General features: G+C 44.7%; 2 protein-coding genes across 6 annotated transcripts; one reads left to right on the top strand and one right to left on the bottom strand.

The window, feature by feature from the left end:
- Positions 1-5: 5 nt before the first annotated feature.
- On the bottom strand, positions 6-3,371 carry LOC150062018 (uncharacterized). The gene is made up of 3 exons (XM_090334001.1): positions 3,322-3,371; positions 1,573-2,341; positions 6-267 (listed from the first exon to the last, which is right to left on the bottom strand). Exons 1-3 carry the CDS (start codon positions 3,369-3,371, stop codon positions 256-258), a joined length of 831 nt encoding a protein of 276 aa, XP_090190127.1. The 3' UTR covers positions 6-255.
- On the top strand, positions 1,491-26,465 carry Ctps1 (CTP synthase 1). 5 transcript variants are annotated; one of them, XM_090335099.1, is made up of 18 exons: positions 1,491-1,628; positions 5,454-5,632; positions 6,541-6,711; positions 8,632-8,732; positions 9,982-10,098; positions 12,402-12,485; positions 12,914-12,994; positions 16,394-16,545; positions 18,071-18,203; positions 19,262-19,350; positions 19,892-19,986; positions 20,571-20,633; positions 21,794-21,837; positions 22,360-22,456; positions 23,384-23,439; positions 23,550-23,646; positions 23,836-23,980; positions 24,547-26,465. In XM_090335099.1, exons 2-18 carry the CDS (start codon positions 5,467-5,469, stop codon positions 24,629-24,631), a joined length of 1,776 nt encoding a protein of 591 aa, XP_090191225.1. In that variant the 5' UTR covers positions 1,491-1,628; positions 5,454-5,466; the 3' UTR covers positions 24,632-26,465. The 5 variants fall into 5 exon arrangements, with proteins under 5 accessions (XP_090191225.1, XP_090191224.1, XP_090191226.1 ...); XM_090335100.1 differs by lacking the exon at positions 1,491-1,628 and adding an exon at positions 1,858-1,920; XM_090335096.1 differs by lacking the exon at positions 1,491-1,628 and adding an exon at positions 2,333-2,556.
- The last annotated feature ends 1,530 nt before the right edge of the window (positions 26,466-27,995 follow it).

The following is a 27,995-nucleotide window of genomic DNA, read 5'->3' as shown; positions in this document are numbered from 1 at the left end:
AAATCTTTAATTCTGTAAAAAAGGGCTTTATTAGAACCCAGTCAGTTTTTGTTGTGATAAGCCACATTTTATACATATAGCCACTTTTGTGCTTTGATGGCAGAGCGGAAGTGTTTGTGACCTCCAAAGCCTAAACTCTTGACTGCAGGCTGGTTCCTCCATGGATGCCTAGAAGCCTCATCTCACACAGAGTTCTTCTTGAGCATGAATGGCCTAGCAGATGGCTGTGCCTGAGGGCAAGGTGCCTGACCGACTTCAGGAACAGTACTTGGAGTTGAAAGGAGGACAAGGTGGAATTGTTACAATACAGATAGTACTTAAAGTCTAGATAAGGTGTTTAAAGGATTAAAGATGGAGAGGAGACCTTAGGACTGAGTCCTGGGCTAATATTCAGCGCCAGAAATTGGATCTGGGAAGGGAGACCCAGGAGAGGTCTGTGGAATTGGAACAAATTCAAACAGGTTCAGGAACAAGGATCTGACTGTTCATGCTTCATTTATGTAGTGTTTAAGGGAAAAATTAACTATGTGCATGTTGTTTCTTCACAAAACAGTCAATGGATGGCTTACATCTGTAATCCTAGCTACTCAGGAGGCTGTGGTTCAAAGCCAGCCCAGGCAGCAAAGCCTGTGAGATACTTATCTTCAATAAACTACTCAGAAGCTAGAAGTGGTGCTGTGCTCAAGAAGTAGAATGCTAGCCTCTGCCCCAGGATGGAAAAAAGAAACTTTCTATGGCTTCCCACTATCCAAAAGAAAGACAACCCTTGACTTAGTCTATAATTCTGCCAACAGGTCCAGCAATGCTTTCCCTTCACTCAGAGTGACTGTTCTGGGCCTCAACCTGCACACAGGCCTGTTCTGTCTCCTTTCTGTTCCTGCTCCCCCCCCCCCATCTTTACCAGTAAACGTCCATCTCGGCTTCAGTTACTTTTCCAGTGACTTTTTGAACCCATGACCCCATTGCTCAGGTCAGTTCCCAACTGAAACTCAGGAAAATCCTAATGAGTGTAAGAGCGGGTCCTTAGCCCAAGGGCAGCAGTCCCTTGGGATCCAGTACCGTGTGCAGCTTAAGAGTGGATGCCCTGGAAATGTCAGCTGGGTGAAAGTAGTCTTGTGACCCTCGTCCCTTCTCAAGCAGCCGCCATCAGGGCACATGCAGAGAAAGGGAGGCAGGGGAGGAGCTGGCCTATTGCAGATCGTGTGTGTGTGTGGGGGGGGGGGCCCTGGAGCAGAGGGCGGAGGTGGAAGGGGGAAGAGAAAGGTTGTGGGAGGGCACCATGGGGGGGGTTACAAGGCGAGTCTGGCTGACATTCTCAAGGGAAAGGTGTCCAGAAGCGATTGCGGGAGGACTGAAGGCTGCCTGCGTTCGGAGGGGACGCGAGGACCACCAGCCAGGCCCGAAGCTGAGGCCAGAGCAGCCACAACCAGCCTGGCAGGGGCGGCGCCCCACGCCTGCGCAAACGGACCCGGTCCCGCCCCGCCCTCTGCGTGCGCACCGCCTAGAGCCCGCCTCCCACAAAGACTGCGGGCGCCTGCGGCCGGGCCGGGCACAGCCTACCCGAGTGCTCACCGCGCGCGTGCCGGCCTGACTCCGGTGCTGACTAGAGGATCCGAAGCCCGCCTCAGGTAGGCTGACTTCTGGGATCCCGGAGGAACCACTTTTCCGTACTGGAGTCGGCGGCGAAAGTCCAGCGTAGCGCGCACGGCCCCGCCGCCGGCACGACTGACGTCGCTCCCCACCAATCAAGGCCGACGGAGCCCGGCGTTCAGTCCAATGGGCTGCCTGCCTAACGGGAGTGGGGCGGGTCGTCCAGGCCCGCGCGCTGCCGGCTCCCGCGCGCGGGCCGCGTGGCCGGGCACTGCTGGGCAGAGGGGCCGGCCTGGGTTGGGACAACGGCGGGTGTCGTGGGGCCGCCTGGTAATGCCGGTCAGCCCCTCCTGGGCCGTAGCAAGAAGAGGGCCATGGAGTCATGGGACGCCCCCTCCCCCAGCTTCGTCCTGGGAAAGCCTGGTGGTCGCCCCTGCATGCCACTGCACGGGCCCTCAGCCTTTGGGTTCCAGTTGGGTCCTTCTGGAAGGGACGTTGGGGCCCACACATCCCGCCCCCGTGGGGGTTGGGCCGATGACAGGTCTGTGCCCTCTGCCCCGGCCCCCAGGGAGGAAGCGGGCCTGTGGACCGGTGGGCCTCACGACCTGGGCAGGCCCCGTCCCTTCTGCCCGGCTCGCGGGGATGCCGGCGTTCGCAGTTGACCACGTCTGCATCTGTGGGCGTTCTCACGTCCCCGCTGTAGTGTGGAGTTCTTAGCAGCCTTGTGACGCGCTCGGTGCGGACGTTCTCACTTCATTTTCGGGCGATGTCAACCCCAGCTTCGGGCAGCTCAGGGGTCCTAAGTGAGGGCTCAGCACACGGGCGGTGGAACTGAAAGTTGATCTCAACTTTTTCTTTTTTAATTCCCCCACTCCCATCTTTGGTGAATTTCTGATGCTTTGATTTATAATGCTTCAGGGCTTGGAACAGTCCCGTGACTCTCATCACCTTCAGAATAAAGTTCAGGTGGGGAATTCACCTTTGCACTTGAGTTAGCTCCAAGACCACCAATCTCTCTCCTCAACTCTACCTACCTCTGTGTTTACCTGCTTGTTCATTCTCTTCCGGTTCCTGTGGCTTAGGTCATGCAGTCAGCCTGTCCTTCAGAGACCATCAGAAGTCAAGAGCTTCTGGATCCTTCCCCCACCTAGGCATGCTCTGTCCTCTGTTGGGCCCTGGTACTTTTATCTAGACCTTGACAGGGAAAACTTCCTATTCTTTCTAGCTTTCATAGATTGTCTCCACCATCACTAAATTACACATTCATTTCTGACTGTTCTGTCACTGGCAACTTGTTCTGGCTGCTAACAACTTGAGGCCTTTTTTTTTTTTTTTGGGTCACTACAGCATAACTCTCATATAGTAGGCAGTCCATAAATGTCAGGGTGAAGCCTTTCCCACTGGATTTTGGTGACTGTTGGGATATTTCTTGCCAGTCATTAGGGGAGAAGATAAGTATCTCCCACTTATAGTAAAACTGGGGCAAGTCAGGTACAAGCAGTTGAGATGAGTCACCCATTCTGAATCCATTCCAGGTGGCTGAGGGATTTGTAGGAATGTACAAAATTTAGTCAGTGAGACTCAAGTATAGTGAGGCTATACTTCAGTAAAGGAAATCTGGTTAAGACATATCTAATGATGTAGTGAAGTCTTTTATGATGCCAGTAGGAGCCATTCATCTCTGAGGGGACAGCAGTTTCCCCTCAAATAATAGTCACTTAGGGTCCATACGTCGGAAGCATCTGCATGTAGTATATGCCTTTTGGGAGCTCACATTCCATGTTTAACTTACTAAGATTCTCAAAGGTCTTGTATTAAAGAAACCAAGTGACTTTGTTTAGTCAGCATTTCTTTGATTTATCCGCCCATAAAAGCCTTTTTAGGAAACCCATGTGGGCTTTTGTAGAGACCAGAGCACATGTTTTTGAAATTGCAGAGGAGGCTAGGAAGAGGCAGGCAGTGTTCATTGCTAGTGGAAGGGGAACACATTTTGAGCATTCTTCTTGTGCTGAGGGTTCATTCCTGCCGGAGGGAGGAGGAACATAGCCAGGGAATGCTTCAGGCAGAACTCCTTTTTCCTGGTTCCTTTCTTATTTGTTTTTGTTTTGATTTGGCTTCACATAGAACATTCCTGGAGGAAGAAAATGGCCTCCCAGTGCTAAAGCAAGCATTCCCTACTCCTTTCTCTTGCTTGTTTATTTGGACATATTTGGGTTTACAGAGCAGTTGGTATTTCTGGGTCTCTGACCTGAAGTGCAGGGGTGGCTCTTCCTTCATGGGAGTGTCATTGATCTCTTGCTGTCTCTTGTACTGTTTTTACCTGTCTCCTGATTGCTGTCCTAGTATCTTCGCTGTCTCTGTCTGTCTGTCTTCTTTTTTGCTGTGGGTACAAAGGCCTGGGCACTGTCTCTGTGCTCAAGACTAGAGCTCCACTTGTTTTGTTTTCTATTTTATTAGAGGGTAAGAGTTGCCTTTGAAGCTTAGCTAGGATTATAGACAGGCTTCCTCCACCACCTCCTCCATTACCACCACCACCATCACATCATCACCATCTCCACCTCCTCCTCCTCCTCCTCCTCCTCCTCCTCCTCCTCCTCCTCCTCCTCCTCCTCCTCCTTCTCCTCCTCTTCCTCCTTCCTCCTTCCTTTTGTTGGTCATGGGACTTGAACTCTTGGGCCTGGACGTTGTCCCTGAACTCTTCAGCTCAAGGCCACCACCCTACCCTTTGAGCTATAACACCCTTTTCAGTTTTCTGATGGTTAATTGGAGATAACAGTCTCACAAACTTTAGTGCCCTCAGCCTCCTGAGAAGTTAGGATTACAGGCATGAGCTACCAGCAAGCCTGACTTCTTATTTCTAAAGTCTGTATCTTCTACTTACTCCTGATCTTGACTTAGTATAGTCATGGACTTAATCCAGTCACTCTCTTTCTTTTATTGCTCTGTTCTTTGTGAACTTCTGATTAATTTCGTGAGGTCCTTTTCCTCCTGTGAGTAATTCCTTCTTGGGTACCTGGAGAGATTGTTGTTAGATGCTAGTTGCCACTAAATAGCAGAGGAAAATTACATGTTATTGAAAAAAATTTTAGGTTACCTGTAGTTCTTCATGGATGTTTACCTGTAACTTTTTTTTCCCTTGTCTGTTTTCTCTAATTGAGTTTTCTCCATGTATACATTGTAATTTAAGCCAGAGACTTTGTTTTCTTTCAGGGAGGATTGGCGTGGTTCTCTAAAATTGCTTTATTTTATATTATTTTATTTCTTGGTGCCAGTTCTACAGCTTGAACTGAAGGCTTGGGTGCTGTGCTTTAGCTTTTTCACTCAAGGTGGGTGCTCTGTACTTGAGTCACAGCTCCATTTCAGTCATTTTGGTGATTAATTAGAGACAAGAGTCTCAGGGACTCTCCTACCTGGACAAGCTTTGAACTGTGATCAGTTCTCGGCCTCCTGAGTAGTAAGATTACAAGTATGAGCTACACCTAGCTGTAATTTTTTTTTTCTTTTCTGAATGTAGGGAAGATAATGAAGTACCTGCCTGGTATGTCAGCCAATAATTGGGACTTAGTGTCCTATCAACCAACCTAGATTTGATTCAACTTAATTTGATTCTTAAGGTCATTGTCAAAGTTTTACACAATGTCTGCATTATTTCGTAACAGTTGCTTTCCTCTTCATATTTGATTAATGCCATTCATTGGTCCAATAAACATCTTATGATTTTCTTTAAACTTGATTAAAACCTTCCATAGTCACAGCACATACTGAAGAAGCTTCATGGCCTGTAATTGGCAGAGCCAGTATTGAGCCCACTTGTTCGATTTGTTGGGATATATTTCATCTCTCTCTTTTCTTTTTTCTTTTAGGTCACAAAGGAAAATGAAGTACATTCTGGTTACTGGTGGAGTTATATCAGGAATTGGGAAAGGAGTTATTGCCAGCAGTGTGGGCACAATACTGAAATCATGTGGCTTACATGTAACTTCCATTAAAATTGACCCCTATATTAACATTGATGCAGGAACTTTCTCTCCTTATGAACATGGTAAATGAACTGCCTGCCCCTCCCCCTTTCTCTTAGTCTCTTTTTCTTTGAGACCAGGTCTTACTAGGTAGTCAATGCTGTCCTCAAACTCTCTCCCTTTTTTTTTTTTTTTTTTTAATTGAACCAGTCCTGGGGCTTGAACTCAGGGTCGAGGTACTGTCCTTGGACATTTTTTTGCTCAAGGCTAGCACTCTGCTCCTTAAGCCATAGTACCACTTTTTTTTTTTTCCTGGGTATGTGGTACCAAGGAATCGAACCCAGGGCTTCATGCATGCTAAGCGAACACTCTACTTTTAGGCCACATTCCTGGCTCTGGCCTCATACTCTTGATGGTCCTGCCTCAACCTCCCTAGTGCTGGGATTAACCGACGTGTGCCACTATGCCCAACTTTTTTCTTTGATTTTCTTAAATAATTACATGGAATGACATGTCAGCTTCTTTAATTTTTGAAGTTCTGTCTTCTTACCCCACTTCTCTAATATTGAAGTAAAAATCTGTGAGGGCATAGACATATCTACTGCAGACATCCTCCTGTAACAGACAGCCTCAGGAAATGATCCATATACTGGAGAAATTGCTTCTTTTTCCCTTCCATGCTGGAGAAAGAATCCAGGGCCTTGTGCCTGTGAGGCAAGCCCTGCTTCTTCAGCCTTCAGGAGATTGATATAGTTTCTGAGCAGATGATGAATTCTCTCTCTGATGGGGAAAATAAGTCATTTGTTTTCTTGATTTTGAGCTTACCCTTGTGATGGTAGAAATGAGTCATTCTAGACAACATCACTGAAATAAAGTTACAGGGAATGAGTGTGAAACAGAAGAATGTGGAACAGGCGTCTCACAGTTCTGTTTACCTGGCTGCACCGTGGTAAACTTCCACTCACTTTTCTGTGCTTACTGTTCACTGCAGGTGAGGTTTTTGTGCTGGATGACGGTGGCGAAGTTGACCTTGATCTGGGGAACTATGAGCGATTCCTTGATATCCGCCTCACCAAGGACAATAATCTGACCACTGGGAAGATATATCAGTATGTCATTAACAAGGAACGAAAAGGAGATTACTTGGGGAAAACTGTCCAAGGTAATATGGATTTATTTACTTTTCAGATTTAAAATCTGAAATGTGACTGGGTAGCTCACACCTTTAGTCCTATCATCTCTGGAGGCTACCATCTGAGGATTAGGTTCTGTAATCTGCCAGGCAAAGATTTTTTTTTTTGTGGTTATGGTGCTTGAACTCGGGCCTGGGTACTGTTTCTGAGCTCTTACTCAAGGCTAGGAGCTCTACTACTTTGAGTACTACTTTTAGTTTTTGAGTGGTTAATTGTAAATAAGAGGCTTTTCTGCTGGGTTGGCTTCAAACCACAATCCTTAGATCTCAGCCTATTGAGTAGCTAGGATTACAGGTGTGAACCACTAGTGCCAAGCCAAAGAAGATTCTTATTTCCAATTAAATGGCAAAACTGGAGAAATGTAGGTATGCTTCAAGGGGTAGAGTGATGTGACAGCCCTGAACCAGAAAGCAAAGCAAAAGAGCAAAGCCCTGAATTTAAACCCTAGCTCCTCAAACAAAACAAGACCAAAAAATGAGATGGAGAAAATAAATGGAATGAGGCCAGATGTTTGAGCTGAGGAATAGTCATGGAAAGCGGGGACAGCAAGCACAGAGGCCACAGACCACAGACGTTTCAGCTGGTTAGGAAATGGAGGAGAAGTTGGTGTGGCTGCGGCATAGTAGTCCAGGAGACAGTAGAGAGGTCAGCTAGTCAGACCTGTTAAACCAAGAGTTAGGATGTAACTGATGTAAAACACTAGAGAAGGTAAAACACAAATCATGAATTCTGATTTGTAGTCTTGAAAGATCACTGCTGGGTATGGATTAGATCATAAATCCTGAGTACCAGCTACTGCTGTATAACCCCAGATTACTGAAGTTAAAAAATTGTCTTTGGCCAGGTGCTGGTGGCTCACATCTGTAATCATAGCTACTCAAGAGGCTGTGCCTTTCTTAAGTGGTAGAGCACTAGCCTTGAGCAAAAGAGCTCAGGGACAGCACTCAATCCCTGAGTTCAAGTCCCATGATTGACCATAAAAAAAAAAATCATCTTTGTTTCTTGCCATGGGAGCCCAACAATTATGAGTTTTAAGAGTGTTTAGCAGTAGTTGGCATTTATCTCGGTACCACATACACAGAAAAAGCCAGAAGTGGTGCTATGGCTCAAGTGGTAGAGTGCTAGTTTTGAGAAAAAAGCCTAAGAATAGTGCCCAGGCCCTGAGTTCAAGCCCTGGGACTGGCAAAAAATGAAATAAAAAAAAAAATAGCCAGATGCTGCTGGCTCATGCCTGTAGCCGTAGCTATGCAAGAGGTTGAGATCTGAGGATTACAGTTTGAAGCTCTAGCTCAGGCAGGAAAAATCTATGAGATTCTTGTTTCCAATTAACCACCTAAAAGCAGGAAATGGAGGTATGGTACAAGTTGTAAAGCACTAACCTTGAGTGAAAAGAAGCCAAGCAAAAACTTGATACTATAAGTTCAAGCCCTAGTATTAGCTCCAAAATAAGAAAAGTAATTGGTCCAATAATCCAGTGAACTGAGATTTGAATTTAGGCGCCAAATTCTGTGCCCTGAAGGCTCACCCATGCATCAGTGAAACAGAAAAGGCCATGGTGCTGGAAAGGCACTCAGGTGTGACATGCCCACCTCCAGCCTGGGCTGTGAGCAGCAGTGTGGCCATGCAGTCTTTCATGTCTGTGTTCTTCTTGGTGGTTCAGGTCCCACTCTTGGCATTGTTCCCTTCTAGTGCTTCTGGCCACAACTTAGAAATCTGAGTGGAAGCCATGGGAAGTGTAACCCAGGTATTTGTTGAGATCATTTAATGGATGCATCCCAAGTATTTTTATGATCCTATTGCTACTCTGTAACAGTTTAACAATAAGCATACTTGCCACAGTGGATGCTGCACAAATGTAAGTGATGTTTTTTTTCTCTCTTTTCCTGCAGTTGTCCCTCACATCACAGATGCCATCCAAGAATGGGTGATGAGACAGGCACTAATACCTGTGGATGAAGATGGTCTAGAGCCTCAAGTCTGTGTTATCGAGGTTTGTGTGATTTCCAAGTATGTGAACAGATGCATGCATTCTCCTTAGTCAGCTGTAACGCCTGGTGGGACCATCCCCAGGGAAGTCCTTGACTCCTTCTCTGTCTGTAGCATGCTTCCCATGGCATGTGGAAAAGGCACACAGAGGAATGCAGTTCTGGTCCAGTTGATGCTCCTTTTCCAACATGTATGGGTTCATTCAGCTCTAATTATCAGAAGGAATGACAAAACATAATTTCATCCTTCTGTTGGGGATGGCTCACCTTTTCTTTCTTCCCTCTGCTGATATTTATAATAATAACAATAATATTTTGCCAGTCCTTGCACTTGAGTTCAGGGTCTGAGCACTGTCCTTGAGCCTTCTCAAGGCTAGAGCTCTACCACAGCACCACTTCTGGCTTTTTCTATATATGGTACCGAGGAATCGAACCCAGGTCTTCATGCATGGTAGGCAAGTACTCTATCACTAGTTGAAACTCCTGGCCCCTTTATTTATTTAATTTGATTTTATTTTTTTTGCCGGTCTTGGGCTGGAGCTCAGGGCCTGAGCACTATCCTTGGACTTTCTCAAGGCTAGAGCTCTACCACTTGAGCCTCAGCACCACTTCTGGCTTTTTTCTATGTATGTGGTACCGAGGAATCGAACCTGGGTCTTCGTGCATGCTAGGCAAGCACTCTACCACTAGGCCAAACTCCCGGTCCTTTCTTTATTTTTTTTGAGATTGGGTCTTGCTATGTAGCCCAGGCTATTCTGGAATTTGAGATCCTCCTGGGTCCTGCATGCTGGGATTATAGGTGTGTATCGCTATGCCTGGCTAGACGTTTGCTTTCCTCTTGGCGGAACAGTCATCCCTGAATGGACTTCCTTTGGCTTTCCTTTCTGCCCTCCCTTCTGCCAATCCCAGCTGCTGCATTTTAGTGTTTTTTCAAAATCAGGAAAATAAAAAGTTGGTTGTTTATAACATGCTTTTTAATAGGAAAAATGTAGTTAAGGAGATAGGGTAGATTTTTTTTTCCTTTGTGGCTCTTTCCTGACATTCTCTTGAACTGCTATGACACGATTGTGATATAGATAACCTTAGATAATTGTGAGCCTCTCCAAAATATCAGCGTCTAGTGACTGACATGCTTCAGGAGAGGGCTATACAGTGATACTCGCTGCTCACAGAATTGACACAACAGATGTGAGAGGAGGAGACCAGGAGGCAAAGGTAAAGTGCTTGGCCTTTGACCCAGTGCTACTGTTCCAGCTTGGAGGGACGGTGGGAGACATTGAGAGCATGCCCTTCATTGAGGCATTCCGCCAGTTCCAGTTCAAGGTCAAGAGGGAGAACTTCTGCAACATCCATGTCAGTCTGGTTCCTCAGGTAAGTCATTTTGACTTGGAAAGTTGGACTTTGGGGGAGAAGACATTGTTTTTCACTTATTATCTAGTGATAGCACTTGTGGTTCAACAAACTCATTCTAGTGCCGAGAGCATAGCCTAGTGGTAGAGTGCTCACCTAGCATGCCTGAAGCCCTGGGTTTGATTCCTCGGTACCATGTACACAGAAAAAGCTGGAAATGGCGCTGTGGCTCAAATGGCAGAGCACTAGCCTTGGACGAAAAGTGTCCAAGGACAGTGCTCAGGCCCTGAGTTCAAGCCCCAGGACTGGCAAAAATGTAAAAAAAGAAAAGAAAAAGAAAGAAGACACTGGTGGCTTACGCCTGTAATCCTACCTACCCGGGAGGCTGAGATCTGAGGATCCAGGTTCAAAACCATCCCAGGCACTAAAGAATGTGAGACTCTTATCTCCAATTAATCTCTAGAAAATGGGAATTGGGGCTGAGGGTCAAGGGGTAGGGTGGTAGTCTTGAGCTCAAGAGCTCAGGGACAGTGCCCAGGCCTAGAGTTCAAGCCCCATGAAACACTGGAAAAAAAAAAAGGCAGAAAGAAACGAAAAACCCATTCCAACCATGTTTTATAAAGATAGCACGGAAAACATTTAAATTGGAACAATGTGGTTCAAGATGGTGAGTTCATCATGTATGCTGGGTATTTTCTTTTTTGTTTGTTTTGATTTTGGGGTCAGTTGTGGGGCTTAAATTCTGGGCCTAAACACTGTCCCTGAGCTCTTCAGCTCAAGGCTCATGTTTTACAATTTTGAGCCACAGTGCCTCTTCCAGTTTTCTGATGGCTAGTTGGAGATAAGAGTCTCATGGATTTTGGTGCCCAGGTTGGCTTTGAATTGTAATCCTTAGATCTCAGCCTCCTAAGTCTCTAGGATTACAGGCATGAGCCACCAGCACCGTGCTTTGTATGCTTATCTTTACTAATGGTGAAATTAGTGTAACCGTGTTTTTAAAAAATTATTGTTTTTGTATGTATCATTACTGGAGCTTGAATTTAGGGTTTCGATGCTCTGCCTTAGCTTTTTTGCCCAAGACTTCCACTTGAACCACAACTTCAGTTCTAACTTTTTTGTGATTGATTGGAGATGAGTATCTAACTTACTTTTCTGGCTGGGAGGCTTCAAACTATGGTCCTTAAATCTTAGCTGCCAGAGTAGCTAGGATTACAGGGGTGACCCATCAGTCCTTTTTTTTTTAATTTTAAGATAAAAATTCACGAAAATAGTGTGGCAAGGAGTCAGTCACAATAGAAATGATGAAGTGTGGCTCTGGTAGTAGAGCACAGACTCTTGAGTTCAAACTGAAGTAACATGTAAAACAACCACCATGAAATCCAGAAAGCACATGGACAGGAAGAGATGGTCTAGTGGATCTGGGAATACTAAAACTAATTCTGCAGTTGGGGAAGCAGAGATGCTACCGAACCTTCAGAGGCTCATGGTGGGTGCCAGTAGGTGAATGAGATGAGGGTGTAGCCACTGTTGTAGCTGTTCTTCAGAAGAGGTGGGCCTGATACATAACCACTAATGTACACATAGGCGCCGGGCATTGCAAGCCCTATAGAAGGTTTGGGTCAAATGGACACTGGGGACAGTTGAGGGCAGTGATGCTGAACCATAGACATGTTATACTGGGAAGACACCTTGCTTCCTTCTTCTTGGTTCTCAGCGTGATCATGCCAGGCTTGCCCCTTCCACATGAAAGATAAAAGTCTCCTTTGATGTCTGACCAGCTTAGTGAAACAGGACATCATTGTTGGTACCCACAGAACCCCCCATGCCTGCCCCTCCCACAGAACTTCGTTTGCTTTGAAGTAGGAATTGATAGCCAGTGGATTAAAGGAAATAGACTACATATGTTAAACAAGAACCAGGTGCTCTGAGACTCTGAAGAATTCTTGGAAGTGAAGAATTGAGTAATAGGTGAAAAGAAAGTTTAGAGGAGGGAAGTTGAAAAAAGTAGGGCAGAGACCAAAGGACTGAAAGGAGTAGAGAAAAGAAAGAGAACTAATATCCAAACAATTGGATTTCTGGAAAATAAGAACAGATGCATGAGTGGAAAAAGTGTAATCTGAACCTGGGTTCAGCAAACTATGGCCCAGGGGCTGAGGCCTGATTTAGTCAGTAAGATTATGGAAATAGAGTCACATCCATTTGTTGATGTGTTGTTTATGACTACTTTTGTCTAAAAACAGCAAAGCCAGGTAGTTGTGACAGAGACCATCCTATCTTATAGAAAAGCTAGCTTTTTCAATCTTTCTTTTTTTTTTGTATAATAGCCAAGTTCGACAGGGGAACAGAAGACAAAACCCACCCAGAACAGTGTTCGGGAACTTCGAGGGCTTGGGCTTTCCCCAGACCTGGTAAGATTTTCTGATTGCTTGCTTTCAGTGTGAAAGTTGAAGTCATACTTGCACAACAGGAAGGACCTTTGTCTTCTTGCCAGACTTTTTGTGCTATTGATGGTAGAGAAAACAGATCAAATGCTTCCCCTTTTGATTCTGTAGAAAACATCCAGCAACTAGGGAATCCCTAGTTGGCTCCTGCAGGCCACCTACCCTCTTGTTTAATTTGTACCACCATTTACTTAGGGTTCTTCATGGCTCTGAAAATAGGTAATATGTTCATTCGTTGTATGCTTTATTCTGGGAGCTAACATTTTTGTTCAGCCTTACAGTGTTATGTCTGTTTATTTCAGTCAGGAAAAAGCCTAGCTTGGTAACCCTTCCTTTACCCAAGTCATTCATTCATTCATTCATTTATTTATTTATGTATTTATTTTTACTGCTAGGTCGTGTGCAGATGCTCAAATCCTCTTGACACATCTGTGAAAGAGAAAATATCCATGTTCTGCCACGTGGAACCTGAACAAGTAAGTGGATACTCCATCTCTGCTTCTAATGGTCTGAAGTGTCTTGATCACAGTCAGTTTATGAGGCTTGCTGGTACTTGTAGTTAGAATTACCCAGAACTGCTCTCCATTGACTCTATGATTGACCATCACCTACTTGTGGTTCCTCAAAATATACCTGGACATTTTTGCCTCTCTGTACTCCATTCCTTTTCTTTATGCTTCATCCAGACTAAACGTATTTCACCTAAAGGTCCACTCTAGTTCCATTCCTCCTTTGGTTGTTTGGTAGTGCTAAAGATTGAACCCAGAGAACATTGCACATTCTAGGGAAGTACTCTCTGCCTATGAGCTAAATCCCAAGTTCTTGGTGTTTTGAGACAGGGTGTTGCTAAGTATAGCCCAGGTTAACCTCATTCCCATGATCTTCTTGATTCACCCTCCTGAGTGTTCTGGCTCTGCTTTTGTACCTGCTAGTAATATCTGTCAATCTGTCTGCTCAGTTCCTGTGGCAGGGTTGCATTCATTTTTGTCATTTATTTTGTCTAGTTAGGACATGGTATTGTCTGATAAGCCTTATGTGCAGCCTCTTCAGCTTTCAGGGCTTATCACTTCTCTGTACTGAGTGACTCATGCTAGTGTAAATCTGTCTTGTGTCCCTAGATGTGTGTGTACATATGTGTATTGAATTACACATGTATATGTGTGTCTATGTGTGTCTCCCCCCATAAGCTATGACAGCTTTTGGAAGGAAAGGACTATGTTATTTAACATTATATATTTGGTGTTTGAAGTATTGTAGGCTCTCATACACATTTTAATCTGTTTGTAATTTATTAATAGAGGAAACTCATGGTTGGAAAAATCCGAAACTTTGGAGCCTGTAATGAATCTTGAGTGTGGTGCATGTTATGGGCATTCTAGTGATGCTAAGTTGCGGTTGTGTCAGTCATTCTGTTAGTCAGCTTTTTGTCACTGTAATAGTGAGGCAGCCAACTTAGTAAGGAAAAAGGTTTAGTAAAGAGATTTACTTAGTTTTCTGTTTGGAAGGCTTGAAGTTCCAAACAACATAGAGCAGGGTGCAGGAAGGCCAATGACAGAGCATGTGTGGAGGAAGGATCAATCGCCAGTGAGGAGGCAGAGTAAGAGTGGGGACAGGTTGCTTAACAATTCAAAGGGGCAAAAGAAAAATATCTTCATAGGTTTTTTTTTTTTTTGCCAGTCATGGGCTTGATCTCAGGGCTTGAGCGCTGTCCTTGGACTTTCTCAAGGCTAGAGCTGTACCACTTGAGCCTCAGCACCACTTCTGGCTTTTTTCTATGTATGTGGTACCAAGGAATCGAACCCGGGTCTTCGTGCATGCTAGGCAAGCACTTTAACCACTAGGCCAAACTCCTGGCCCTCTTCATAGGTTTTTGAGGGCAGAGCCTCTCAAGGGTTCAGCCTTTGTAGGAGCTACACCACCTCACCATACTGCCACCGTTGACTCAAAACTCCAGTCACATGATCCTTTGGGAATGCCAAAGCATTTCAAACTGTGGCAGTCAGTTTGGGCTTTTGAAGGAGGCTAGAGAAAAAGTAAAAGTTGAGGAGCTTCAGTATACAGTTAAGGAAAGTTTGTTTTACTATTGGATGGTTTGAGGATGAGGAGACTGAGCAAGAGAGCCCAGCTGGTGTAGGGAGTGAACAGTGCAATGAGAGGTTAAAGTAAGAGTAATCTACTTACAAGATATTGAGGCCCCTGGAGAGCAATGTGACAAACTATTGGCCTGGCATTGGTGTGAATACAACAGGAGGAAAGGTCTTGCCGCTTTTACCTTGATAGCCTTCTCCCTCTCCAAGATGGTTCCAGACTCAGTGTTGGTCAGGGCTCTGGGTGTGACTCCTGAGCTAGTAGCTGAGGTGAGCCAAGGCTTCTTTTTCATACTGAAGTCATGGAATGCAGAGAAATTTTGTTTTCTCAACAGTTCTTTATTGTGCACTTTCATTATTTTGGATATTTTCTAACAAGTGAAATGAATTTAATTCTGTAGCAGAGTTGATTTTCACTAAAGGTATTCACTATTAAAAGTAGCTGTAGTAACAAGTACCTGCGTAACAGTGGCTCATGCCTGTAATCCTGGCTACCTGGGAGGCTGAGATCTGAGAATCCCAGTTCAGCCAGCTCAAGCAGGAAAGTCTGAGACTTATCTACAATTAGTCACCAGAGAACCAGAAGTGGAGCTGTGGTTCAAAGTGGTAGAGCACTAGCGCTAAGCAAAAAGTTCAGGGACAGAGTCTGAGCCCTGAGTTCAAGCCCCACAACTGACAAAAAGAAAAAAAAAATGGATCTTTAGTTTTAACAACTGAGTTTAATGTTACTGTGTTGTAATTTAACATTTAATTAACATGTAATTTAACATTGTTTAATTTTATTACCTTGTAAGTTTTTTATACAGTTGGAATACAAGTCTTTTATCAAGTAGTGGTTTACAGTGTTTCCTCAGCACTGAGTTTTGAAACATAAGCCGTTAAAAAATAATACTTGATCTACTTTTTTTTTTTTAATGGATTGTGCTTTTGCCATTCTAAGAAGTCTGCTTAATCAAAGTCATGAAGGACCTTTTATGGTTTCTCTTTAAAGTTTTGTAGTTTTAGATCTTGCATAATCTATTTGAGTTTACAATTTTTGTTTATAGTGTAAGGTAAGGATCGGAATTCATCTTTTTATATATATGTATCTGTCCCCATTTCTTTAGGACTGGCCTATGGCGAGATCTGTCTCTCTCTCTCTCTCTCTCTCTCTCTCTCTCTCTCTCTCTCTCTCTCTCTCTCTCTCATAGCTATGTGTATATTTGTGTGTGTGCGTGTGTGTGTGCGAGTGTGTTGCTGGATATTAATTGTGCACTTTAATTATTTTGGATATTTTCTTTTATTTGTGGTACTAGGGTTTGAACTTAAGGCTTTGCGTTCCCTCAGCAGTTGCTTTTCTACTTGGGCCATGGTATCAGCTCTTGTTTGCTTTGGTTAGGAGCTTGGATTTTTTGCTTGGACTCTGTTTTTACTTTTACCTCCTACATAGCTAATATAACAGATACAGATACAGTGCCTACTCTTTATTAGGTGGTGAGGAGATGAGATGAGATTTTGTTAATATTTTGCCTGGGCTGGCCTTAAAGTGTGATCATCGCATAATCTCTGCCTCCTGAGTAGCTGTGATTACTGGCATGCATCACTGTGATCCTGTCTCATTGCTGGGATTACAAATGTATCAACCTGCCCAGCTCTTTCTCTGTCTCCTTTTTCCTGAGTCAGTTTTAAAAATTTATCTCCTTCTAGAACATTGATCTTTTTCTGTTTCCAGACTGAGTTTTTTCCAAGGCCATAAGTCCTGTTTGTTCTTGTCAGATCACTAATTATTTGGTTTTGTTGTTTAAACAGGTGATCTGTGTCCACGATGTTTCATCTATATACCGGGTCCCCTTGTTGTTGGAAGAGCAAGGGGTTGTGGACTATTTTCTTCGGAGGCTGGACCTTCCTATTGAGAGGCAGTCACGAAAGATGCTGATGAAGTGGAAAGAGATGGCAGACAGGTCAGCCTCTCATCTAGGAGCTGGCAGTGCCAGTCTACTTGTGTTTTTGTTGTGGTGCAGAGGGTTAATTTATGCAGGAGCGCCTCAGCCCTTCTACTTTAGCTCATATTAGAAAAGGTCTGAATAGTAGCAGGTGCTCAGAGTGATATGGGTGGATTTTGAACTAAGAGATAGCACAGTATAGAAGAAGAGGTTCCTGCAAGGCTGGGCCAGTTCCCAGTTTGCCATGAGGGGTGTTCAGGTTAGTGCATTCGGCTGCATTCTGTCTGTTACCACATAGACAGCCAGCACACACATCTAGTGGCAGTGGGTCAGCATATATTCCCCAGACCCAGGTGAATAGCTTGGAGTACTTCTGGTTAGCTTTGCTGCTTTCTGTTTGATAATACGCTTTTCACCCCACACCAGAAAAGGCTCAGCAGGGAAGTTCTGCCACCATCTTCTCCGAAAGCTCTGATGTGCTCTCATCAATTCCTCAGAGCAAGCTCACTATGGTGACAGCATCATGGTGACAGCAGTATCATCATCATGACACTGCATGCATGCAGTGCAGCTCATGCAGTGGGTGTATATATTCTATTGCTTGTTGGCAATTCTTTTCTCTTTCTCTCTCTTTTTTTTTTTTTGGGTGGGTCATGGAGCTTGAACTCTGGGGCTGAGCACTGTCCCTGAGTTCTTCCAGATCAAGACTATACACCTACCCCTTGAGCCATAGCCCCATTTCCCATTTTCTAGTATTAATTGGAGATAAGAGTCTCATGTTCTTTAGTGCCCGGGCTGGCTTTGAACCACGATACTCAGATCTCAGCCTCCTGAGTAGGGCAATTATTTTCATCTTGATATTCGCTCCCCCCCCCCTTTTTTTTTTGCCAGTCCTGGAGCTTAAACTCAGGGCCTGAGTACTGTCCTTGGGCTTTCTCAAGGTTAGCACTCTACCACTTGAGCCACAGCACTGCTTCTGGCTTTTTCTGTGTATGTGATGCCAAAGAACCAATTCCAGGGCTTCATGCATGCTAGGCAACCACTCTACTACTAGGCCATGCTCCTGGCCCTGTTTTTCCCTTTTTAGTCTACATTTATGTGGAAATTTTACATGAAGCTATCCGCAGTTTTATGATCATCATTTTGCTCTGTTACTAAATTATACTTTACAATAGGAATTGGATAGACCTGTCCTTTGTAAATACCCCATAATTTCACTTTCTTTTCATCATATTTACTCCTCTTGTGAGTTGTTTCTTCATATCTGTTCAGGTTTTTTTACGCACCCTCTCAGGGATTGAGATACTTTTAAAACATTTCTGTGAGATTTTGGAACTGTCTCTTCACAAGAGCCTCTCGAATCTTACTTTACACATTTGAAAATTGCTTCCTTTTGTTGACCTGTTTGCACACAGCCCTCCAGTGATGTTGGCTTTCCCTGGATTCTTCCCAGGCATATTTTTCTTGTATTACAAAAGCAGTTTTGGTCTCAGGAAGGTGTGTACATTCCAAATCACTAAGTGTTTCTTGACTTATTTGCTAGGTATGACCGCTTGCTGGAAACTTGTTCAATTGCTCTTGTGGGCAAATACACCAAGTTCTCAGACTCCTATGCTTCCGTCATTAAAGCTCTGGAGCATTCTGCATTGGCCATCAACCATAAGTTGGAAATCAAGGTAAAGGGAGTGATGGAAGTACAGCCAAGAGGCAAAGAGGGAAGTAGTTGATGTTTTTGTAGATGATGCACACATATCTGGTCTATGTTTTTGAAGCCTTGGCTTTCTTTTTAGTGATAAGAAAGATTGATGATTGACTTCTGGCTCTGAGAAAACAAAAGTTTCTGGAAATAGCAAAGAAGAGGTGGTCAGAGTAGATGTAAAGAGAAACAGTATGTCTGGATCTGAATCCCAGTGCCTAAGGGCCTGGCAGGTAGAGGCATGTTGCTGTTGAAAACTTCTCTGTGTCTGTTCTGCCTGGGTCACGCCAGGCAGAGCTGAGCTGGCGGGGCATTGAGACACAGCCTTGCCCATCTCTATAGGTGACAGTAGGGTGTCAAGGTTAAGGGCACAGATTCCAGGACAGATGGCCACCAGGGCTTATTTGTATGTTGGCTCTGTCACATATGAGCTGTGTGGCCCTGGACAGCTTCATTCTTTTGTGCTCTTAGCAGGTCTGTAGTTGGATCGTGGAATATCTTTGCAATGGAAAACTACTCAGAAATGAAAAGGAACAAACCAGATATATATAGCAGTATTGATAGATCTCAAAAATACACTGAGCAAAAGAAGACAGACACAAAGAAATTACATATTTTTTTGCTCTATTCATATGAATTCTTGAGAAGACAGACTAACTTGTGGTGGGAGAAATCGGCTCCTGGGTTGTCTGGAGTGAGAGGCAGAGAGAGAATTGCAGAGTGACAGACAGATTGGGAGTGTTGGGATAGTGGTCCTTTATCTTGATTGAGGTGGTGGTCATACCTTCATGTCTGTACACTGGACAAAATTCATGAAAGCATCCATGTATGTGGATCATGAGACTGGAGTAATATGGCATGGGGACAGAAGACACTTTGCAGTTACCTCCAGTAGCTTAGCAGAGACAGGTTTTGAAGCTCGTTTTGAAATACAGTTAAAAAGTTTAAATATGTTATGACTTGAAAACCATTATGGAGGGAGATGGTTCGTTGCTAATGTCACTTAAAAGTCACCAGCTGTTTGTTGCCTCCCTGCAGTACATTGACTCCACAGACCTGGAACCCAGCACCCTGCAGGAAGAGCCGGTACGCTACCACGAAGCATGGCAGAAACTCTGCAGTGCTCAGTAAGTGGTGAGCCCTGCCTGTCTGTTCCTTGATGGCTTGGTCTTGTCTGCCAGTGCTAAGCAACCTACTTGTTAAATGCCTTTTCATTATTACACAGATGACCTATTGCATGACCTTAAAAAAAAAATACAGCCTACCAGTACAGTTGAATCTAAGTCTCAGGAGGCTGAGGTCTGGGGATCATGGTTCAAAGCCAGGTAGGGCAGGAAAGTTTATGAGACTCTTATCTTCAGTTAATTTCCAAAAAGCCAGAAATGGAGAGTGTTAGCCTTGAGCACAGTAGCTCAGGTACAGTGCCTAGGCCCTGAGTTCAAGCCCCAGGACTAGCAAAAAACAATTATGAACAAAGTGCTTGTGCCAAGTCCAGTAGCACCATTATACTTCTCATGTGGCCATATTCAGAGTTTCATTTAGCTGAGTTTGTAGTGTTTCCACCTGCAACTCTGTTGCAGTCTCTAACTCAGAGGAAATCAGAGACTGATTTGAGGGTACTGTGGCCTGGGTAAAGCTTGATGCCTTGTGGTTTTCTCTCTTGTACAGTGGAATACTGGTTCCAGGAGGATTTGGTGTCCGAGGGACAGAAGGAAAAATCCAAGCAATTGCCTGGGCTCGGAAACAGAAGAAACCTTTTTTGGGTAAGAAACTCTGTCATGTCAAGTACTCCTTACCCTGTGGAGGAAAGAGGAAGAGAAGGTGCCTTAGAGCAGCAGTGAGGCCAGGGCCAGGGAATCTTAAGTCACAGACACAATGCCTCAAGATGCATGTGCTGTCTGTTAGGTGAGAATTGAAAGTCTCAGGTTCTCGTGGAAAGAAATGTAGGCTGTTTAAAAATGGAATCAATGAGCATATGTATGTAGGTAGCTTGGAATTGTGGGAAAATGAACTATCGATTAGGATATTGCTGTTTGCAGAGCTGTGAGATGAAGTTTAGTAATTTTCAGCTTCATCAATTGTAAATGAGAATTGAATGAGAGAAGGTAAGGAAAGTTGAATTTTAAAGTACTAGGTGGAATATTGCTTCTTTTTCAAATAGACTGACTATAAAACCTAGAATCGTCATGGACAGTTAAGTCAGTACAACTAAAACATAGGAGCAGGGGGTGCTTGTGCATGCCAGAAATGACCTTGTAGGACATAGTCCTTGGTAGCCTGGGGCTGGAGGAGGGGTGTAGGAACCACTTCTCTTGGAGCTTCAATAGCTTTTCCCTCTGTTTGGAAGGTGTGTGCTTAGGAATGCAGTTGGCAGTGGTTGAATTTTCAAGAAATGTGCTGGGATGGCAAGGTAAGTGCATTTGGATACTCAGATTCCTGTGTAACTACTCTCAGGTAGCTGAGATGGCGTGGCATGTTGATGCCTGGGAGCAGGGCTGCCTCTCCCACCAAAGTGCCACAAGCTCCTCCACAAGCTGAGTAGGTGTCCTTTGGCTTCTGTAGCTCTGCTGACTACTGTGGCAGGAAGCCTGAGGCCACTAGGCTTGCACAGTGGTTTGAAACGGGCTCTGGGGCTGAAGCACCTGGGCTCCCGCTCTGGCTTTGATTGGTAATTTCAGGCACCTCACTTGGCTTTCCTGGGACTCTTTTTCTTCTGTAGATTGGGAGAAAAAAATACAGAACCTATTTCCCAGTAATAAAAATTTGCTGAAATAATGCTTGTACATGATCCCTAGCAATGTGGGCAAATCGGAAACATCAGATCTGTCTACAAACTGATCACTGCAGTGACCACCTGAAAACTCACTGCCTCTAACAGCCACTTCTTAGTGTTCTCTAGGTGACTCAGCTGGGTGTTTTCAGTAAAGGACAAAAAGGTTTTTTTGGTATTGAAATCACTTTCTTTCTAAGCAGTATAGATCAGGGCAGCATATGAGATACTGAGGCTGAAAAAAAAGTGGGAGGCCAAGCATAGCTGCTCACTGCTGTAATCCTAGCCACTTGGGAGGTGGACACAGGATTGTGGTTTTAGGCCAGCACTCAAGAAGAAATTCAGCTGTTTGTGTTGAATATTGGATATTGCATACAGGAACTGTCCCAAGCTTGTATGTGTGTGTATGCATGCACGCCAGCCAGCCAGTCCCGAGGCTTGAACTCAGGGCTTGGGTGCTTTCCTAGTTTTTGTGCTCAACGGTGGTGCTCTAGCACTTGAGCCCACAGCTCCATTTCTGGCTTTTTTTTTTTTTTTTGGATGGTTAATTGGAAATAAGTGTTTCACAGACTTTCTGCCCAGGCTAGGCTGGCTTTGAATTGTGATCCTTGGATCTCAGCCTCCTGAGTAGCTAGGATTACAAGCATGACCCACTGGCACCCAACTTACTCCCTAGTTTTTATTCTGGCCATTGACCTTAAACTGGGGGAAATTCATGACTCAGTGCTTGGCAATGAAGCTGCTAGGTAATTCATTTTGCTTATAACTATTTTCATAACTCAAATACTTTGCCTTTTTAGATGCCAATTCTACAGAGTTTGATCTTAAGACCAGTCATCCTGTGGTGAGTCAAGTGTTTGAATCTCCCAGAACTCAAAAGGAGTAGAAAGGCATTCATGCATGACACAATGGAGGAGACAGGCAGTGAGGCCACATGGCTGCCTCCTGAAAAATGCTCCCTTTGTGAGGTCTCTGACACTGGGTCTAAGACCTCACAGATAAGAACATTGATTTTTCACCATGTTATTCCTGATTCCTTACCCATCTTTACAGTTTCCCACAGAAAGCCTTTAAGACAGGTACCAGCGCAGTCATCTAGAGGGGAATCTTGATCTTGATGGGAATAGCTCTTTCCTCGCTTCCTGCAGCAACCTTAGATAACCTTAAATAAGCAAGCACTTGTGTGTAAATGTAGTACATGCCAGTCTCTGCTCTCAGCACTTTGTGCTTATTGATTTACATTATCCCCAGCAGTAAGGCTGGACATTCAGAACTTCCTTATAGGGGACTTTACTGGAGGAAGGAGGTCCATCTTCTAATGGAGGCCAAGTGTAGTAGTTGGTGTTTGTTTTCTGAACATCTCCAGGTCATAGACATGCCAGAACATAACCCGGGGCAGATGGGCGGAACCATGAGGCTGGGCAAGAGGAGAACCCTGTTCCAGACCAAGAACTCAGTCATGAGTAAGAACTGCCCCACACTGGCCTATCTAGGATGCAGGGCTTAGGGTGGTGCTATGGCTTGAAGAGCCTAGTTGTTTTTTTCCTGGTTTTGTTCTTGCTTGCATTTCTCAAGTTCATGTCCTTTTAGAATGCATTGCCTAGCTGGGCAGCAAGGGGGGTCCAGAGGTACTGACCAGGGCCTGCATGAGGACACAACAGTAATTTATTGTGCTGTTACTTTCTACTGTGAAGTTCAACTGTGTGCAACTTGATTTTTTTTCTTATACTGACAAATTACGGATAGATATACTATGATTAGTAGTACTGTAGATGTACTAATAGATGTGCTAAAAGTACTAATAGATTTTTGAGAAATTTGAGAAGAAAAATAGTTGAGAAATTATTGTCAGGAAGGTTTTTTTTTTCTTGCTTCCTGAGAACATTCTGGTTTTAGTCAGTCACCTGGTATCTATTTGGGGGGTTCTGAGGCCTCCTCGTTTGAGAGTGTCTTGGATTTGGGGTTTCATAGGCCACACAAGCATGTGTCAATATAGCAGCAATTTGTATACTTAGCACCTGGAACTTCCCATGCTGATGACCTTTGAGGATTGTGACTTGCACAGCTGGTCCTCAGAGTTGTATGGAGCTCTGAACTGTCACCTTTCCTCATGCTGTTCTTTGGCTCTGGTTGTTTGGTAGGTCCTGATCTATGTTCAGGCTGCTTCTAGCAGCAGAACACTTTGCCCTTGAGCAGACCTCTGTTTGAGGGTGAGAGCCTATTTCTCTGAAACCTGGTAATTGGTGTAAATTGTGCCTAGAGCAAGTAAGTGGGGCTGCCAGAGCTAATATGGCCTGGCTATGTGTGGACATTAAGTGAAGTAGAATGCTATTGTGAATAAGTCCTTTGTAAAATCGAAGCCTAATTTCTCCCACCCCACCCCCCCTCAGGGAAACTCTATGGAGATGTGGACTACTTGGAAGAGAGACACCGCCACCGATTCGAGGCGAGTACATTATCATGCCCATTCTGTTCTACTGCTCTGGAATGATAATAGGCCAGAAAAAAAAAAAAATATATATATATTTATATATATGACTTTTCCTGCTTTATCAGGTGAATCCAGTCTTGAAAAAGTGCTTGGAAGAGCAAGGTTTAAAGTTTGTTGGCCAAGATGTTGAAGGCGAGAGGATGGAGATTGTGGAGTTGGAAGGTGAGTACCTGGACAGTGGTAGTAGTTAATGGAAAATTGAGTAAGTTTTCCTGGTATGTGGGCAAACATAAAAATATGTGTTGTTAGCCAAGTGTGATGGCACACACTTGTAATTCTAGTACAGGATTTTGTCTCATTTTATAGTAATGTATATACCCTACATAATGAATGCTTTTGATTTCGTTTCAGATCATCCTTTCTTTGTTGGAGTTCAGTACCACCCTGAGTTCCTGTCCAGGCCCATCAAGCCCTCCCCACCCTACTTTGGCCTCCTCCTGGCCTCTGTGGGGCGGCTCCCACATTACCTCCAGAAAGGCTGCAGGCTCTCTCCCAGGTCAGTGGGGACACTGCTTCTCTTGCCCCCATGGTGGTTGGGGCAGGGGGCCGCAGTCATACCTGGAATGACAGTGAGGTGTCACTTAGTGAGTCTTAAGAACTAGGCAGTGTCTATAGATGGGGTCCCTCATGTTTCTCACATTTCCATAGAGGTTCCTATCTTAAGCTGCACCCCTGGGGTTGTTGGCCAGGCCTCTTCTCTGCAGTGGTGTCAGGTTCTGGTGATGAGGCTGAACAGATCATGTTTGGCAGATGACCTGCTGGTCTATATTAAAGGAACTTCAGGTTTCCATGGGAGATGAGTCCCAACCAGTGGCTTTCTTCCCTGTTGCTGCCTTTAGCCAGAACTGGCTGCTGTGATTAGCCAATCACGTCTGGAGTACAAATGGGTGTCTCTCCTAATAACGGAAACAAGTCCCTCTATGTCCTCAGAACGCAGTTTGTGGTTAACAGATGTTTGCTATGCAAGGATACATGTCCCTGTAGTAATGGCTGCTACAGAAACAGGGAGGTAGAAGTGAGATTCTGGTGAGAGATGAGAAATAAACCTTGTGAATCCTACAGGGACACCTACAGTGACAGAAGTGGGAGCAGCTCCCCTGACTCTGAAATCACTGAGCTCAAGTTTCCATCGATAAACCACGACTGATCTGGTAATGTGATACCTTCAAGCTTTAGTTCAAGAAAAAAAATGGCAATAACATTGCAATGCTGAAAAAACTTAGTGGCTGGGAACTGGAGGGGGTAAGGCCAGTGTGGGTATTAGCTGGCTTCTCCGTATCACTTTCTGGGCACTGCGGGTTACTCATTGTTACATGCAGGTTCTTTGGAGGTCCACTAGGGGAATTGTTCAGGCCCCTCTATAAATTTATATATGCATAGTAGTGGGCTTGAGAATTTGGCATGTCATTTCATAGGGCCTCCAGCTCTCATCTGGAAGTGCTTCAGAACTGAAACTGTTTGCACCCAGCTTAGTCTTAATTCCAGAAGTCTTCAGCTGGGTGGCTCATACCTGTAATCCTAGCTACTGAGGAGGCTGAGATCTGAGGATCAAGGTTCAAAGCCAGCCTGGGCACAAAAGTCCAGATCTTAACCTCTAATTAACCATCAGAAAACTGGAAGTGGTGCTGTGGCTCAAGTGGTAGAGTGCTAGCCTTGAGCTGAAGAGCTTAGGGACAGTGCCCAGGCTCGGAGTTCAAGCCCCACGATTGACCAAAAAAAAAAAAAAAAAAACCCCAAAAAACAAAAAAACCCAACAGTTAACAGACTTTGTATGTCTGTCTTGACAGTGATGGGGTTATTGAGTATAAAGTTGAAACAACGGGAACTATGTGAATGGTAGCAATTGTTTATGGCATGGACTGTTGGCAGAAATGCAGATTCAGAGGTGCCCAGAGGAAGGGAGGATGCCAGGAATCTGTAGGGTCTGAGTGAGATGAGTTCTTGCCCTGAGACATGGATGGGCAGCCCGCTCTGGATCCTGTGTCCGAGACATCCATAACCAGAGGGCTCTTATGCTGACCCAGTGATTGGCCAGATGCTGTGATCTTGACTGCCTTATTGATTGGCTGCCTGGCATGGGCTGGCTGTAGGCAGGTGGACAGGGATGAGAAGCTAGCCCAGGAGAAGGAGCTTGGCTACCTGCTCTGCTAGGTGTGCATGTGACACTGATGCCTTCACTAATGCCCCACGAGGGACTTCGCTGTAGGCTGCCTGTTTGATGGTCTAAGAGACTGATATATATATATAGAGGGTAGTAACAGTAAAGGTGTTTGGTTAATCACATGGAGACGTACCCACCAGTGCTGCGCCTGTGCTGTGGGTAGAGTACTTGTACTTAGGCCAAAGGAGAGGTCACTGCCAGGTCTTTGTGTAGGGTTTAGAAATGTAGCTTCTGATTTTTTTTTCTTATAATGCTCCATCTACTGTTCTTTTAAAAATAGACATAGTTTCTCAGGGCAGCTGAGGATATTCGAACTTTTCTATTATAATAGACATCATGTAATTGCTAACTTTTTTTCTTTTTAAACAGGAATGATTCTTCACGAGATCCTTTGATAGAGTTTACAGCTATGATTTTTCACTCAGCTTTTAACACTTCCTTTAAATTATGTTTCTTATTAAGATTATTTTATTATGGGGAAAGGTATTTGGAAACTTTATCACTTGCATGTTCCATCACATACTGGCTCCTTCTTCACGATGTACTTGCCTGTCACGCAGCACACTTCTGCGCAGTCTGTGAGTTTCTGAGACAAGCTGGACGTTTGGATGGGAACTGATAATGGGTGGGCTGGTAGAAGCCCATGGACCACCTTGCTTCTCCAACTACCTCGTGTCACTGTGGATTTGAGTGCCACGTGGACTCACCAAACACTTGATCATTTTAGCCAGTGCGTCTGACACTTGGTGCCAGTAACTGTGGTCATTGCCACTCAGAGCAGTGAGACCAGAGCTGCTGCTCTTCACCCAAAGGGACCTTCAATTCACGAAACAGCAAGACATCACTGTCTCTGAGGTGAGATATAAAGACCCTAAGCTTTTGTGCTTTCTATTCTTGGGGCTGGGAACACTCCTTGCATCAAGGGGTCACTTAAAAAGCCAGAATCTTTTTTGGGAAAACTGCCTGTAAAACCCTCTCATGACAGCTTTGACCTGAGGGTACTTTTTCTTCCAGAACGGTGTTAACTTCAGTTGAAATGCAGTATGAGAAGTTATTTTCTTAATGTGATGTTAACAGTTTGATGGCCAAGTGCCTACTCTATTCTGACTGGACTCAACATGTACTTCCTAACTTAAATAAATAATACAGAATCAAAGGCAGCCCTCATTTTTCATTGTTCTTATGTTACTAGCCAGGCAGGGAACGTAGAGGTCTGAGCACTGTTGGTATGCCTGTGTATTGGCACTGAGCCAGGGTTCTTCTAGAGGTATAGCCCCCGCCTCCATGAATGATCTGATGTTTAAAACTAAGAAACATGCCTTTCTCCTTAGACTAATGGTACCCTTCCTTGTCTGTGGAGATCTTCACACTTGTCTTGTAGCCTTGAGTATGGCTGGTTGAATATACTTTTCTGACTTTTCAGTGGTTCTGTCCTCTCACACTAATGGATGGTGGCCCCAAAGTCTTGCTGTTTGGGGACGTGTGCACGCACACGTGTGTGTGCCCGTGTATGTGTGTGTGTGTGTGTGTGTGTGTGGGTGGGTGGGTGGAGGGTAAAAGAACCTCTTCTCATGTTTGTGCTCTAGATGAATTATCTCAGTTGACCAATGTGCTAGCTTCCTGAGCAACCTTTTTCTGAAAAAAGGGATTCTGCATGGCTTACTAGAGTGGCTGTGCCAAACATTGGAGGGTAGCCTTGCAGGCCATGTCCAGCTGGTCAGTGCCCAGACTGCTCCCTACCCAGCAGCATCCCTGTGCTGCGTCCTTAGTGTAGACCTTAGGTGCAGGGGGTTGGGCAGGGGGTTGTGAGCAGACTGGTGTTGCCACACTCACCCTGACCTCACCTGCCTTAAAGCTGTCTGCTTCCTACAGAGAGTATTTCTGAGGATGGTAATTCTGGGCTAGCACTGAGCGTGGTACTTGGCACACTTATGATGCAGTCTGGGATCTTACATAATCTATACCCTAGCCAGGGCCATGCCTCCTTTGTGTAGTTCTAAGCTTCAGCAATTTTTTTTTGGTGGGGGGGGCAGGTGGGCAGCCCAGTGGGTACTGCATAGCAGGTCACCAGAGCCTGGTCCTAGAGCATTTGTGCTTGGTCCAGGAGATGTCCCCTTGGTGGTGATGGGAGTTGTGTTTCTGCTGGCTGACAAAGTGTTCTAGAAATATAACCACTGGTTTCTCTATGTGCATATAATTCTTTATTAAGGGGCTTTGATAATCACAAATTTCATCGAGTCAGTGGATTGCAAGGTGGCATTTGTTCCATACCCAGTTGCCACATATACTTGCTGGCTGCTGGGGACCTCCATGGTGATGGGTACCTTTTTGGTACTGCCCTCTGGAGTCT

Source organism: Megascapheus bottae, chromosome 6 (assembly GCF_031878675.1).
Source record: "Megascapheus bottae isolate mThoBot1 chromosome 6, mThoBot2.hap1, whole genome shotgun sequence".
NCBI classification, from domain to species: domain Eukaryota; kingdom Metazoa; phylum Chordata; class Mammalia; order Rodentia; family Geomyidae; genus Megascapheus; species Megascapheus bottae.
This window is presented reverse-complemented; position numbering and strand designations above follow the sequence as displayed.